Below are 15,483 nucleotides of genomic sequence, written 5' to 3'. Positions count from 1 at the left end.
AGCCGGCTGTGGTGGTGGGCACCTATAATCCCAGCTACTCAGGAGGCTGAGGCAGGAGAATCGCTTGAACCCAGGAGGCAGAGGTTTCAGTGAGCTGAGATGATGCCATTGCACTCCAGCCTGGGTGACAGAGCAAGACTCCATGTAAAAGAAAAGAAAAAAAAAAAGAATTTGTGATCAATCTTTAGAAGTGACTAATTAGGATCACTGTACATGATTGTGTAGCTTGTATACCCAACCAATGAGGCAAGTGGGGCTGGACAGGGCTGAAATTACCAAGCCATGTGCCCATTACACAGAGGGTGTCATGACGGGGGCATGGGCAGTAGGGAGAATCTTTTTCTAATTTGGACAAAGATGCCTCATAGGCTACTGGAGACCTGGAAGTACCATAAGGATATTAGGAAACAGGAGAAACAAAATAATTTCTCACCCTTTGGTAACTCTGAAGAGCCAGAAGAATTAGACCTGATTAGGGTCCTGATGCTTCCATCCTATGAAACAATCCCTCCCACCCCACTACATGGCCAGAGGCTGTTGCAAGGGACTCCATAGCCTAAACTTCGAGGCAGTCAGGCTGCACTCTGAGAGCACGAAGGCACGGTTCAGAGGGAGAGGCCCCATTTCCCAACCCCAGTCTGAGGGGTGGCCTAAAATCCTAATTCTCAGGCCATCTGATACGCTAGGCACACAGCACACTGTGTTTCTTCACATGCCCGCCCCCACCAACCTTTCAGCTCTGAGGTCACAGCCCTGGTGGCCAGGTGAGCCAGAGGCCCTGTGGTCAAGAGAAAGAGGTAGACAACTTCCAACTCCTGTGAGAAACAGGAGGCTTCAAAGAGGAGCGAAGGGGATCCCCTGCATGTTGGGGAGGTGGCAGGAACAGGGTTCTTAGCTCCATCACCCACCAGGGCCCAGTACATGGGAGCAGGGGTCCAGGAAGAGCACACGAAGGGCCACCACCAACCAACAATTCAAGGACACAAGGACACCCACAAAGAGGCACCGCAAAGACTTATTGGGATAGTAGGATGAATAGATTTAATCACTCTTGCTTGAAATACAAGACATAAATTAGTATATATATATAATTTATATATTTTATGTAGTATATATACTATATACAGACATTAGAAAATGTTTCCTTTCTGTGAGGCTGAGGGAGAGGTGAAGGATGGCGGTGAAATGACACAGGCAGGGGCTGAGTGGCGAAGGTGGGAGAAGAAGAAGACCACGTCAGCGCTCAGGTTTGCAGTGGCTGAGGGGAAAGGATTCCCCACTGGTGGCATCTCTGGCCCATTCAACAACTTGGTCCTGGGGGGAGGAGAAGCAAGGAAGTGAGGGGCTGGCTTCTGCAGAAGGAGCTCCCCTCCTCCTTGCGGGGAGAACTCACCACTGAGGGAGACTTTATTGCACTAGGGGCTACCAAGGATGGGCAGAGGTTAAGCACAGTGTACATCTTTATAAAACTCACATCAGAATGAGACATTTCACATGGGCCTCTCACAGTGATGAAAGAGAGGCAGACGCAGGGCACGAGGGTATGGTAAATGGGGAGATATGGAGAAGTGGACGAGAAGCAATCTATACAGAAGAAACATTGGCTTTCTTTGTTCCCTACAGTGGGACAGTTGGTAGGGACTCCGTGTCTTCACTCCCAGGAAGGTTGTGGGGGTGGGGTGGGGCGGGGGAAGGGTTCGCAGCAGCGGTGGCGGTGGTGGTGGTGGTGGCGGCAGCGGCGGCAGCGGCGGCAGCGGCAGCGGTGGTGGCAATAGGAGGTGTGTGTCAAGGTGGATGTTAAACAGTGTGAATTCCCTTCCAGATGGCTCCAGAGAGGGAGAAAGAGGTGCAGGACTGCACCGGGTAAGGCGCTCAGCTTCTTTTCTTAGAGAGACAAATCCACAGGGTCAATACACAGCCAAAAGCATATACTCAGGATTAACATATCACGCTAGCTTCCAGAAGTTTAAGATATAGTCATCAACCCCCCACCCCTACCCCCTTCCCCCCTCCCCCCACCCCCCTCCCCGATCCACAGCTAAGTCAAACTCCTAAGGACAGTCTGTCTGGTAGAGAGATGTTAAGAGAGGAGCCTCACGCCTGTAGCAACAGCCCCTGCGCTGGGCTGGGCCGGGCGGGCTCCTAGGCCTGCACTGGGTCTCCCCAGGCAGACGTTTTTTACCAGATACCTTACCCAAAACGAGTGGGGTGATCCCAGATGCTTGCTCCCTAGTGGACTGAGCTGCCCTGCCCATCAGTGAGGGGCAGGGCACTTTGGGGATGGCTGGTGTGGAGCTACTGGACCTGGAGGTGAGGGCTCCCCAGGCTGCCAGCCTGTTGGGTGGCTGCAAACAGCCTAGTGTGGCTGTTTTCTGCAGGTATCTCACCCAGGCACAGGCCCTCAGGGTGGCACCTGCCAGTTGAGTGTGAGCCCAGGGTGGTTGGGCACATCTGGACTGAGCGCCCTCTCCCCTCGGCTTGGCGCTGTGGCATGCTGTTACTGCCACTGTTCCCAGCAGGGGAGCTGATGCCACGGGGAGCTCAAGGCCTGAGGGTCTGCTTGCAGGCCTTGGTTCCCCCAGTGCCCAACACAGATTGAGCAGGAAGTGAGCCTGATGTCACCTCTCAGCCCCAGAGAAGAGAGAAAATACAGCTCTGCTGTGAGCAGAGTGATGAGGGGCCTTTGCCCTCACAGTGAGGCCCAGACGCCAGGGAAGGGGTGAGGACACCCAGGGCGGCAGCTAAGCTTGCAGCCCTTAAGAGAGAGCCTCAATCAAGGGAGTTTCCACTCCCCGGAGACTGATGGGCTCTTGGACCCTGACTAGCCCAGCAGACACACACACTCACCACAAGATGCAAGGACCACAAAGCTCAAACCTGGGGCCATGGTTAGGGAAGGGGGACAGGTGTGGGCAGATGCCCTACTTAATAAGGGTTTTTAAGGAGTGGGTGAATGTGCTCATAACAGTTGCCGAGGTTGGGGAGCCTGGTGGATGCTCCATGGCTGCCCCTGCAGCTGCTGCCGCCTGCTGCTGCTGCTGCTGCTGCTGCTGCTGCTGCTGCTGCTGCTGCTGTTGCTGCTGTTGCTGCTGCTGCTGCTGGTTAAGATTCCGGGCTGTGGACTCCTCAGCTGCACGCAACAGGAAGGTGTAGTTCCTCACCACCTCTTCTACCTTGGCCAGCAGCTCTTGGCGCTGGGCCTCGGAGCGCACGATGAATACCAGCCGCACGAAGGTCTCAATGAGGCTGCTCAGCACCTGGAAGCTGCCCGTGATGGCTGCCAGCATGTGAGTCGGGCTCTTGTCCACATTGGCCACACGGCGGCAGGAGGCCCGGAGCTCCTTGAACTTGAGAGCTAGCTCGAGCTTATACTCGGAGATCTGAGAGACATAGGGCTTGGGGGCACGGGCCTCAGGGCTGGCCACACACTGCCGCAGGACTGTCAGCAGCTCGTTGGTGTCCAGCCGGGCAGCCAGGAAGCCATCAGGGAGGCCATAGGCATGGGCTCTCAGGGCATTGATCTTGGCCAGGCTCCCCTCGAAGGTGGACACACGGAGGTCAATCTCCTGAGTGCGGGAGGCCTCAGGGCTGCTGCTGCTGCAGGTGGCAGCATCCAGCACCTGCAGGGTCCTGCTCACCACAGGTACCACCTGCTCGTCCAGCTTCATGCCGGGCAGGATCTTCATGGGGATAGAGTAGGAGAGCTCATCCTTGCCGTCACTGGCATCATCTGCCATGTCACACTTGCGGTAATAGAAGCAGTAGCGAATGGAGCAGCACTTGCTGCTCTCACTGTCCTCGTCTAGATCGGCAGGCTGCCGGTACACCTCCTCGGGCAGTGAGAACACGGCCATCTGTCTGGGACCTTTAGTCTCCGGGGCAACCTGGACATAGGAGGGGTCTCCCAGGGTCGGTGACTCCAGAGACCTGCTTTTGGGACCCAAGGCTAGGGGGAGGCTTGCCTCTACCTCCTTGGCCTCCCTGGGCAGCATGCCTAGGGGCAGATGTGGGTAGACATCCGAGGTCAGCGAGGCCCTGTCACCCTGGTCCAGCTCACTGATACTGTAGCGGCGCATCAGTTTCCTGTAATTCGGAGCTCCCAGACATTCGCCCCCTGAGGCACACGTGGTGAGGCACGAAACACCACTCTCTGGGTCTGATCGGCACTCTCGGGATTCCAGGCTGGTAGAACGAATGCGCCGGACATTGATGGGGCTGCCAAGGCTCATGCCTGGGCTAGCCTCTGGCTGCCTCTGGGTAGGGAGGACCCTGTCCCTTTCCCTCCCCCGGAGGCTGGGCACTGGTGTCTGGGCGGCTTGTGGCCGGCCCCCCCGGCAGATGCGCTTGCAGTCGCAGCTGCGCCTCTGCTCGCGGGACATGCCAGGCCCCTGCTGCACAGGGCTGCTGCGGAGCTGGCAGCTACAGCGGCCAGGTGCTGGAGGTTGCAGGTACTCGGTGCCTGGCAACTCCCCCTGGCTTGGAGGTTTTAGAAGCTCCTCAAGGAACTCCAGCTCATACTGCTTTACCTTCTGCAGCTGGGCCTGCCGTTCATCTGTCTCCTTCTTCTGGCGGGTTGGGAAGGTGGCAGAGAATAAATTGCGTAGCCGGAAAGGACCTCGGGATGACTTGGGCTTTGCAGGGCCTTCAGAGGTCGAGTGGGCTCCATTGAGAGTTGTTTCAAGCTTCCTAGAGGGCATAGTGCTCACCTGCCGGCTGGCAGCCTGAGACCTCAGTGGGCTCTGGCCTCGAGGTTGGCAGCTGGGGCTCGGGCCTCGAGACTGGCTGATAGGGCTGTGGCCACGGGGCTGGCAGCTGGGGCTGTGGCTTCTCGAATGGCAGCTGGGGCTCTGCAGAGCCATGGGGTAGCTAGCTCGGGGAACCAGGCCGGTCTCTTCGAGCTTGCTGCTTTTGGGTGTGCTTTCCAGCTGCGCCTTCTCCCCTTGGCTGGAGATGGTGCCCTGCTTTGGTAGGATGGGCTTACCACCCTCTGGCCCACCTTTGCCTGCCACCTCCCCTGTAGCTTGCTTGCCCACTGACTCTCGGCTTGCTCGCAAAAGATAGCTTTTGGGAGGGAAATTTTGAACAGACAGCCTGTCCTCCTGTGGGGTGAGGTGCAGGCTGTCAGCCCGGCTGCCTGTGGGTGCTCTGGGGCTGGAAGAGACCTCTGTGCCCAGCTGATGCTGAGAATTCCGTGAGGTCTCTGGAGCACTGGGGCTCATTTTGAACTTCAAATTCTTATTGGCACTGCTGCTCATCATGCTAACTTCTGGCCTTGCCATGCTAACCTCTGGCCTCCCCATGCTGTCCTCCAGGCTTCTCTCGCCCCTGCTGGGGGCGTTTCCCAAAGCCCCACCAGGAGTGACAAGACTCTTACTGTGAACCACCTGCTGCAGGGCGGCCGAGATGATGGCTGGGGTCACACTGCCCTTTGGGTCCAGGATAAGCTTGGGGCTCAACCTGACCTCCTTGGGCAGGTTCTCTCTCAGCTCAGAGACCTGCTCTTCACTGAGGGCTGATGTAGCCGCTCTCAGTGACATCTCTAGGCCTGACCTAGTGTGGCCAGGCCCTTTGTCCTTAGGAACTGGGGACAGCAAGCTCAGATTCTTCTGTTCACTAAGCTGTGGGGACAGTGCTGGGTGCACTGCCAAGGAGTATGTTCGTTCTCCCTGTGTCTGGCCCTCTGACTGGGGCAGCTTCCTCCGGGCGCCGGGGGGGCCAGAACTCTGGCCTGTGGCAACCGGCTGGAGAGATTGGTTGGGATCTGGGCGCCCGAGAGAGTAAGGGGCCGTGAGAACGGCCTGGGCTGCACAGCTCTGGATCCGGAAGGGCAGGTCATTGCGGGCAAGGAGGCTGTCCTTGTTGAGGTGCTGGGCCAGGAAGTAGGTGGTGTTCTGGTGCTGCTTCATGGCTGACATCATCTCTGACATGTCTGTGAGCTCTGAAGAGTTGGTTTCATGACCCGAGTCCAGCGATGATTCAGGAGTGATTGTGGCCAGCACAATCAGACCTGGAGGAACAGGGATAGGGCTTGTTACGCTTACTGAAATCAAGCTCTTTTCCAGCTCTACACGGTTGTCCCTCGGTATCCATGGGCGATTGGCTCTAGGACTCCCGAAGATTCCAAAACTTGCAGATGCTCAAGTCCCTGATATGAAATGGCACAGTATTTGCATGTAACCTATGTACATCGTCCCATGTACTTTAAATCCTCTCTGGATTACTTATAATACCTAATACAATGTAAATGCTATGTAAATAGTTGTTATACTGTGGTGTTTAGGGAATAGTGACAAGAAAAATCTGTAGATGTTCAGTATAGACATATTTCTTTTTTTCGAATACTTCTGATCTGTGGTTGGTTGAATCAGCAGATGCAGAACCCTCAGATACGGAGGGCTGACTCTTTAGAGAGTGCATGGAGGCCAAGGTTAGCCAGCAGTATTTCCAGCTAGAGAAAACCAGTCAAGCCTGGTGAGAATGCAGGGCTGAAGGCGGGAGGAGTGGAGGGGAGGGGACAAAGAGGGGAAAGTTGTACGAAGGGGCTGAAAGACTGGAATCCAAAACAGAAAAAAAAGAGGTGGAGAGGGGATCTGGGCAGTTTGATGGCAAATTACCATGCAAATCACATGCAAAACACCATGCTAATCACAACTATTTATAGATTCAACGGCTAGGAAATTTTTGTTAATTATCCTAAAGAGGGGCTGGCAAAGAGAGGCCCCTCTCTATCCCTCCTCATCTGGCCAGGCCCGCCTACAGTCATTGCAGCTGAGGCCATTTAGCTGAGCTTGTCCGCTCTCCAGCAGCCACATGGGACTCAAGCCTGGGAGCAGCTAGCACTCCCTCCAGACTCCAGCAAAGAGAAATGCCAGCTCTGGGGGCCAAATACACGGGGGCTGCCCAATGTCAAGGGTGTCCTTGCACACAGAAAAGGCAGGCTCCCTCTGACCCCAATCCCTTCACCCTCCCCGTCTACACTTTTCCCTGCCTCACATGCTTTCTCATGGTCCCTATTTCTCCCTATTTTTTTTCTGTTGCTGTGTCATTTACCTCTTCTCTCTTTTTTTTTCTTTGAGATGGAGTCTCACTCTGTCACCCAGGCTGGAGTGCAGTGGTACAATCTTGGCTCACCGCAACCTCCGCCTTCCAGGTTCAAGTGATTCTCTTGCCTCAGCCTCCTGAGTAGCTGAGACTACAGCACACCCAGCTGATTTTTCTCTTTTTAGTAGAGACGGGGTTTCACCACGTTGGCCAGGCTAATCTTGAACTCCTGGCCTCAAGTGATCCACCCACCTCAGCCTCCCAAAGTGCTGGGATTATAGGTGTGAGCCACTGCGCCCAGCCCTCTTCTCTTTTTTTTAAGGTGTATGTGTATGGAGGGACATTTGTGTGACTATGGGTATGTGTCTGAGTTTGTCTACAAGATGGATATATGTGTGTCTATAACAGGGAACAGCATGCATGTTGTACAATTCTCCTACTAACTAATATGTTGCAACAACAGCTACCACTTACTGAGGGCTTACTGTGTGCTAGGCAGTGCTTACATGCTTTGCAGGAATGATCTCATTCCATCCTTATGACAACCCCATGTGATAGAAGTACTGTTATAAAACTCATTTAAGATGACAAAAATGAGGCTCAGAGAGAGTAAGTGCCTTGCTAAAGGTTACACTGACAATGATTGAAGAAACCAGGACTTAGGTGGATCTGATTCAGAGCCCATGTTCTTAGACAGGATAAAGACCTCAGCAATGAACAGTGATAGTCCTTGGCTCCCCGGGTCCCAGTTCACTAGGTAGTGAGTTGGTAGTTTTGCTTTGCTTTTTTTTTTTTTTTTTTTTTTTTTTTTTTTTTTTTTTTTTTTTTTTTTTTTTTTTTTTTTTTTTTTTTTTTTTTTAAAGACGGGGTTTCACCGTGTTGGTCAGGCTGGTCTTGAACTCCCGACCTCAGGTGAACCGCCCGCCTTGGCCTCCAAAGTGCTTGGATTACAGGCGTGAGCCACCACGCCTGGCCTTGCTTTGCTTTCAATCATGTGCATGCTGGATGTTCTTTGCCTGTCTTCTACATCTCTCACAGTTTTTCTCTGATCCCCCAACCTGGCCTGCATCCATAGCTGTCATGACCCCAATCCTTGCAATCTATCTGTAAGGCGTTTCCAAAAAGAAGCAATGGCGAGAGCCAGAACTCTAGCTAGAGCTGAGCAGCTGCTCCCTGCTGTAACATGGATGCTCCTCTGACCCTATCTAAACAACCTTTGATCCATCCACTTCCCTGACATATCTCAGTGACTCTAACATCTACTTGGGAAGACAAAAATGTTACCTACTGGCCCTTCCTGGACAGGAGAAGAAGGGAGAGGAAAGAAAGACGAGAAATGGGTCATTACCTGCAGTCTGTGGGGGTGGTGGGTGTGGTCCATCCTCGGATGCAGCCAGGGCTTCCAGAGCCTGCAGAGTGGACACCAGGGCATCATCTAGCTCCTGGGCATGATCTCGAACTGTCCGGGTCTGCACACTGTCAATCAATGTCACTGGAATCTCATCGTAAAGAAGCCCACGCAGGTGGCGTCCTTGCTCCTGGCTCTGGACAGCCCGGCGCTTGGGGTCATCCTCATCAGAGCTGTTGTCTCGGAAACCAGGGGGTGGGGCAGCAATGGCAGGCAACAGAGAAGTTGTCTCATCTTCCTCCTCCTCCTCCTCCTCACTCCCAGGTGGTGGGAGGGACATCAAATCTACTATATTGTCACGAGAGGAGCCAGGCTTCCCACTTTTGCGAGGGCCCAGCTGCTCCTGGAGTTTGGCTTTGCAAGAGTCACAGTAGAAATTCAGGGCTTCAGCCCCAAGGGAATTGTCCAAGGTGTAGGACCGGGCCCTGCTGGCACAAGGCTCGTGGTCTAGGCTAGCTGCATCAAAGTCATCGGGCACTACCTCATAACCTTGGCCAGAGCTTTTGGATGTGGGGTCAGACTTGGTTCGGGGCCTGGTCTCCTCAAAGAATATTAGGTTCTCGTTGACATCTGTCCGGCTTTCCTGCTCCTTCCTTTGTTCCTGCATATGGAGGTAGCAGAAGCTGACAAGCTCAGAGTCGGCAGGCGGGGGTGTGCAGCGGCTCGATTTCCTGGGGCTGGTGCCCATGCTGCCCACATAACTACTCTCCTTTTTCCCCAGGTGGCCCCCAGTGACAGGGCGGTGGGCGCTGTGCATGTAATCTAAACCCAGAAAGAGAATCAACAGATGAGCCCTGGTGCTGAGGATTGTGATTGAGCTCTCTTGGCGTCTCTGGCTCATGTGTCTGCAGCACAACCAAGTGGCAGGTCCCAAGACAAAGCATTATCTGGCTGCCAGAGATTAGGGGTAGGGAAGTTGATGAGCTATGCTACTGCTGACCTTGAAAGTAGAGTGGGTAGAGTTTAATAACCTGAGCTGCTAATGGCTCCATCACCTCTGAAATGGGAAAAGGCATGGGGTATGGTAAGGGAGGGAGTGAACACCTTAGTTTAGGCCCTGGTATCTGGGCACAGATGGACTCTTACATGGATACCCCTGGTCTGCAAGTCAGCTGTAAACGTACGTCCCCATTGGAACTGTTCCTGCTCCTGCCCCCACTCCTTTTCAGTTTTTCCAACCACCAGTGCTCTGTTGTTCTTGTTATCTTGAATCTCTTCTAGCAGAAGGAAATGGATCTGACAAGTTACTAATGCGTTAGTCGGAACCTGTTAAACAGACTACATACAATGCCCAAGAGTTTGCATTTCAAAGAGGCCTGTTGATGGAGGGATCCTAAAAGAATAATGCTGTATAGCAGAATTCCAGGATCTGAATGTGTAAAGTATATGGGAGATAGCTGGGATGTGCATACGTGACAGGAGGGCAGGGGAAGCATTCTTATAATTCTTCAAATTTTATTCCTTTCTGTATTCATGCAGGGCCAGCCCTACCTGCCACACATATACATGTGGCAAATGCTCTCAGCAACCTCTCTTAATGATGGTAGGTGTGTGCATCTGAGAATTATCTATAGCAAATGCTTTGTCTGTGAATAGCTTCTCTCACTGTTTTTGGAGTTCTTCCCCATGTTACCTATGAGAATATACTCAGACTGCAGACGGAAAGATGACAAGCACTAAGTTAGGCCCAGGTCCTAATATACATGATCCTACTTAATTTTCATAACAACTCAATGAGGTAGTTATTATTATCCCCATTTTACAGAGAAAGAAACTGACTCGCCTAAGGTTACACAGACCGAGTAGTAGACTGGATTTGAGCCTAGGTCTGAAGGACTTCAAAATCTGTGTTTTTAGCCATTACCCTTATACCTCATCAGGGTGGTCAAGATGCTGGAAAACAAGACTTCAAAATGCCTCTCAAACTCCAGTTTGACAGAGTCAATGTGCCAGTGTTGTCTTTCACTAGCGCTCACACCTATGACAAAAGCACAGCACTGGCACCTAGCAACAAAATCCCCAAATACAGGAAGAAAAAACTGACAGAATTGAAGGGAAAAATAAACAATTCAACAACAGTAGTAGGAGACTTCAATATTCCACTCTCTTTGCTTGCTTTTTTTTTTAATCCCTGAGATGGAGTCTCGCCCTGTTGCCCTGGTTAGAGTGCAGTGGTGTGATGATCTCAGCTTACTGCAACCTCTGCTTCCTGGGTTCAGGTGATTCTCCTGCCTCAGCCTCCTGAGTATCTGGGATTACAGGCACCTGCCACCACACCCGGCTAATTTTTTTGTGTTTTTGTTAGAGACGGGGTTTCACCATGTTGGCCAGGTTGGTCTCAAACTCCTGACCTTAAATGATCCACCTGCCCTGGCCTCCCAAAGTGCAGGGATTATAGGCGTGAGCCACCGCACCTGGCCAATACTCCATTTTCAATAATGGATAAGACAATTAAGCAGAATATCAACAAGGAAACAGAGGACCTGAACAATACTATAAATCAAACTAGACCTAACCAAAATCTATAGAACCATTTACCTAACAGTAGCAGAATAGGCATTCTTCTTAAGTGCATATGGAACATTATTGTGAATAAACCACATGTTAGGGTATAAATAAGCCTTAGTAGACTTAAAAGGAATAAAATCATACAAAATATATTTTTCTGACCACAACATAATTAAATTAGAATTCAATAACAGAAGGGAGTCTGCGAAATTCACAAGTAGAAATTAAACAAAACTCTCCTTTAAAAAAATTTTTGGCCGGGCACGGTGGCTCAAGCCTGTAATCCCAGCACTTTGGGAGGCCGAGGCGGGTGGATCACGAGGTCAAGAGATTGAGACCATCCTGGTCAACATGGTGAAACCCCGTCTCTACTAAAAATACAAAAAAAAATTAGCTGGGCATGGTGGTGCGTGCCTGTAATCCCAGCTGCTCAGGAGGTTGAGGCAGGAGAATTGCCTGAACCCAGGAGGCGGAGGTTGCGGTGAGCCGAGATCGCGCCATTGCACTCTAGCCTGGGTTACAAGAGTGAAACTCCGTCTCAAAAAAAAAATTTTTTTTTGATACAGGGTCTTGCTCTGTCACCCAGGCTGGAGGGTAGTGGTGCGATCTTGGCTCACTGCAACCTCCACCTCCTGAGCTCAAGTGATCCTCCCGCCTCAGCCTCCCAAGTAGCTGGGATTACAGGCACCTGCCACCATGCCCAGCTAAGTTTTGTATTTTTGGTAAACATGGGGTTTCACCATGTTGGCCAGGCTGGTCTCAAACTCCTGGCCTCAAGTGATCCGCCCGCCTCGGTCTCCCAAATTGCTGGGATTACAGGCATGAGCCATTGTGCCAGGCTGCCAAAACGCTCTTAAATAACCAAGGTGTCAAGGAAGGACTCACAGGAGAAATTAGAAAATACTTTGAGATGAATAAAAATGAAAATACAACATATCACAATTTATGGGATCTAGCTAAAGTATATATGTATGTATGTATTTATTTATTTGAGACAGAGTTTCACTCTTGTTGCCTAGGCTGGAGTGCAATGGCACGATCTCAGCTCACTGCAACCTCTGCCACCTGGGTTCAAGCGATTCTCCTGCCTCAGCCTCCCAAGTAGCAGGCATTACAGGTGTGCACCATTATGCCCGGCTAATTTTGTATTTTTAGTAGAGACAGGGTTTCACTATGTTGGTCAGGTTGGTCTCAAACTCCTGACATCAAGTGATCCACCCACTTTGGCTCCGAAAGTGCTGGGATCACAGGCGTGAGCCACCATGCCAGGCCTACAATAGTTCTTAAAGGGGAAATCTACAGCTGAAAGTGCCTACGTTAAAAAAGAAGAAAGATTTCATATGAATTAACATAAACTTCCACTTCTACCTTAAGAAACCAGAAAAAGAAGAGCAAACTAAATAGTTAGCAAGAATGAATAAGACCTACTATTTGATAACACAATAGGGTGACTATAGTCAATAATAACTTAATTGTACATTTAAAAATAACTAAAAGGGCCAGAGTAATCAGACAAGAGAAAGAAATAAAGGGCATCCAATTCAGTAAAGAGGAAGTCGAATTGTCACTGTTCACCGATGATAAGATCATATACCTAGAAAACTGTGAAGACTCACCCAAAAAGCTCCTAGATGTGATAGGTGAATTCAATAAAGTTCCGGGATACAAAATTAACGTACACAAATCAGTAGCATTGCTATACACCAGCACAGTGACCATGCTGAGAATCAAATCAAGAACTCAACCCCTCTTATAATAGCTGTAAAAAAATAAAATACTTAGGAATATACTTAGCCAAGGAGGTAAAAGACCTCTACAAGGAAAACTACAAAACACTACTGAAAGAAATCATAGATGACACAAACAAATGAAAACACAGCCCATGGTCATGGACGGGTACAATCAATATTGTGGAAATGACCATACTGCCAAAAGCAATCTACAAATTCAATGCAATTCCCATCAAAACACCATCACCATTCTTCAGAGAACTACAAAAGACCATCCTAAAATTTATATGGAATGAAAAAAGAGCCAGCATAGCCAAAGTGATCCTAGGCAAAAAGAACAAATCTGGAGTCATCACACTACCAGACTTCAAACTATACTACAAGGCATGGTACTAGCATAAAAATAGGTACATAGAGCAATAGAACAGAATAGAGAACCCAGAAATAAAGCCAAATACAGCCAACTGATCTTGGACAAAGCAAACAAAAACATAAAGTGGGGAAAGAACACCCTATTCAACAAATGGTGCTGGAATAATTGGCAAGCCACATGTAGAAGAATGAAACTGGATCCTCATCTCTCACCTTATATATAAATCAACTCAAGATGGATGAAAGACTTACATCTGAGACCCAAAACCATAAAAATTCCAGAAGATAATATTGGAAAAAGTCTTCAGGACACTGGCTTAAGCAAAGACTTCATGACTGAGAACCCAAAAGCAAATGCAACAAAAACAAAAATAAATAAATGAGACTTAATTAAACTAAAAAGCTTCTGCACAGCAAAATAAATAATCAGCAGAGTAAACAGACAACCCACAGAGTGGGAGAAAATCTTTGCAAACTATGCATCCGACAAAGGACTAATATCCAGAATCTACAAGGAGCTCAAACAAATCAGCAAGGAAAAAAACAAACAATCCCATCAAAAAGCTGGCTAAGAATATGAATAGACAATTCTCAAAAGGAGATATACAAATGGCCAATGAGCTTATGGAAAAATGCTCAACATCACTAATTATCAGGGAAATGCAAATCAAAATTACAATGCAATACCACCTTACTCCTTCAAGAATGGTCATAATTTAAAAATAAAAAAATAATAGATGTTGGTGTGGATGTGGTGAAAAGAGAACACTTTTACACTGCTAGTAGGAATGTAAACTAGTACAACCACTATGGAAAACAGTATGGAGATTCCTTAAAAAACTAAAAGTAGATCTACCATTTGATCCAGCAACCCCACTACTGGGTATCTAATCAGAGGAAAAGAAGTCATTATATGAAAAAGATACTTGCACATGCACATTTATAGCAGCACAATTCACAATTGCAAAAATATGGAACCTGCCCAAATGCCAATCAATCAACAAGTAGATAAAGAAAATGTGGTACAGCTGTGCACAGTGGCTCATATCTGTAATTCCAGCACTTTTGGAGCTGAGATTGCACCACTTCACTCCAGCCTAGGTGACAGAGTGAGATTCCATCTCAAAAAATTTAATAAATAAATATTTAAAAATTTTTAAAAAAGAAAATGTGGTGTGTATGTGTGTATATATATGTGTATATATATATATATATATATATATATATATATATGGATGAGATTGGGTGCATTCAGGATGGTATGACTGTAGACTAAAATGTGGTAAATACATATAGTGGAATACTACTCAGCTATAAAAAGCAATGAAATAATGGTATTTGCAGCAACCTGGATGGAGTTGGAGACCATTATTCTAAGTGAAGTAGCTCAGGAATGGAAAACCAAACATTGTATGTTCTCACTTGTAAGTGGGAGCTAAGCTATGAGGATGCAAAGGCATAAAAATGATAGGATGGACCTTGGGGACTTGGGGGGAAAGGTGGGAGGGGGTGAGGGATAAAAAATTACACATTGGGTACAGGGTATACTGCTCGGGTGTTGGGTACACCAAAATCTCAGAAATCACCATTGAAGGATTTATCCATGAACCAAACACCATCTGTTCCCTAAAAACCATTGAAATAAAAATAACATAAAATAACTAAAAGAGTATAATTGGATTGTTTGTAACACAAAGAAGGGATAAATGCTTGAGAGGATGGATACCCCATTCTACATGATGTGATTGCTTCACATAGCATGCCTGTCTCAAAACATCTCATGTGCCCCATAAATATACAAAACTACTATGTACATACAAAAATTAAAAGCAAAACAAAAATAAAGGCAGAAAAAGAAGAGCAAACAACCTAAAGCAAGCAGAAGGAAATACATAGAGTATAGAAAAACAATAGAGAAAACCAGTGAAACTAAAAATTGGTGCTTTGAACAGATCAATACAATTGATAAACCTTTAGTTGAAAAGATCAAACAAAAAAGAGAGAAGACTCAAATTATTAAAATCAGGAATGAAAGAAAGAATATCACTGCTGACCCTACAGATATGGAATTGATTATAACAGAATATGATGAATAAGGTTATATCAACTGGATAACCTAAGTGATATGAACAGATTCTTAGAAATATACAATTTGGGCCAGGCACAGTGGCTCACGCCTCTAATTCCAGCACTTCGGGAGGCTGAGACAGGTGGATCACCTGAGATCAGAAGTTCAAGACCAGCCCGACCAACATGGTGAAACCCCGTCTCTACTAAATATAAAACATTAGCTGGCCATGGTGGCACATATTTGTAATTCCAGCTACTCAGGAGGCTGAGGCAGAATTGTTTGAACCTAGGAGGTAGAAGCTGCAGTGAGCCGAGATTATGCCATTGTACTTCAGCCTGGGCAACAAGAGGTAA

At 48.6% G+C, this 15,483-nt stretch overlaps 1 protein-coding gene across 4 annotated transcripts in view; it reads right to left on the bottom strand.

The window, feature by feature from the left end:
• Positions 1 to 2,029: 2,029 nt before the first annotated feature.
• Positions 2,030 to 15,483, bottom strand: part of FRMPD3 (FERM and PDZ domain containing 3) — a 93,048-nt gene continuing 79,594 nt past the window's right edge. For all 4 annotated transcript variants that reach the window (XM_017546452.2, XM_037744943.1, XM_037744942.1 and 1 more), the window contains 2 exons: positions 8,390 to 9,211; positions 2,030 to 6,007 (listed from right to left, as the gene is read on the bottom strand). In XM_017546452.2, coding sequence (XP_017401941.1) covers positions 2,922 to 6,007; positions 8,390 to 9,211 — 3,908 coding nt within the window. In that variant the 3' untranslated portion in view covers positions 2,030 to 2,921. The remainder of the gene's footprint in view (positions 6,008 to 8,389; positions 9,212 to 15,483) is intronic.

The sequence above is a fragment of the Cebus imitator genome, unplaced genomic scaffold, assembly GCF_001604975.1.
Source record: "Cebus imitator isolate Cc_AM_T3 unplaced genomic scaffold, Cebus_imitator-1.0 Scaffold189, whole genome shotgun sequence".
In the NCBI taxonomy this organism is placed as follows: domain Eukaryota; kingdom Metazoa; phylum Chordata; class Mammalia; order Primates; family Cebidae; genus Cebus; species Cebus imitator.
This window is presented reverse-complemented; position numbering and strand designations above follow the sequence as displayed.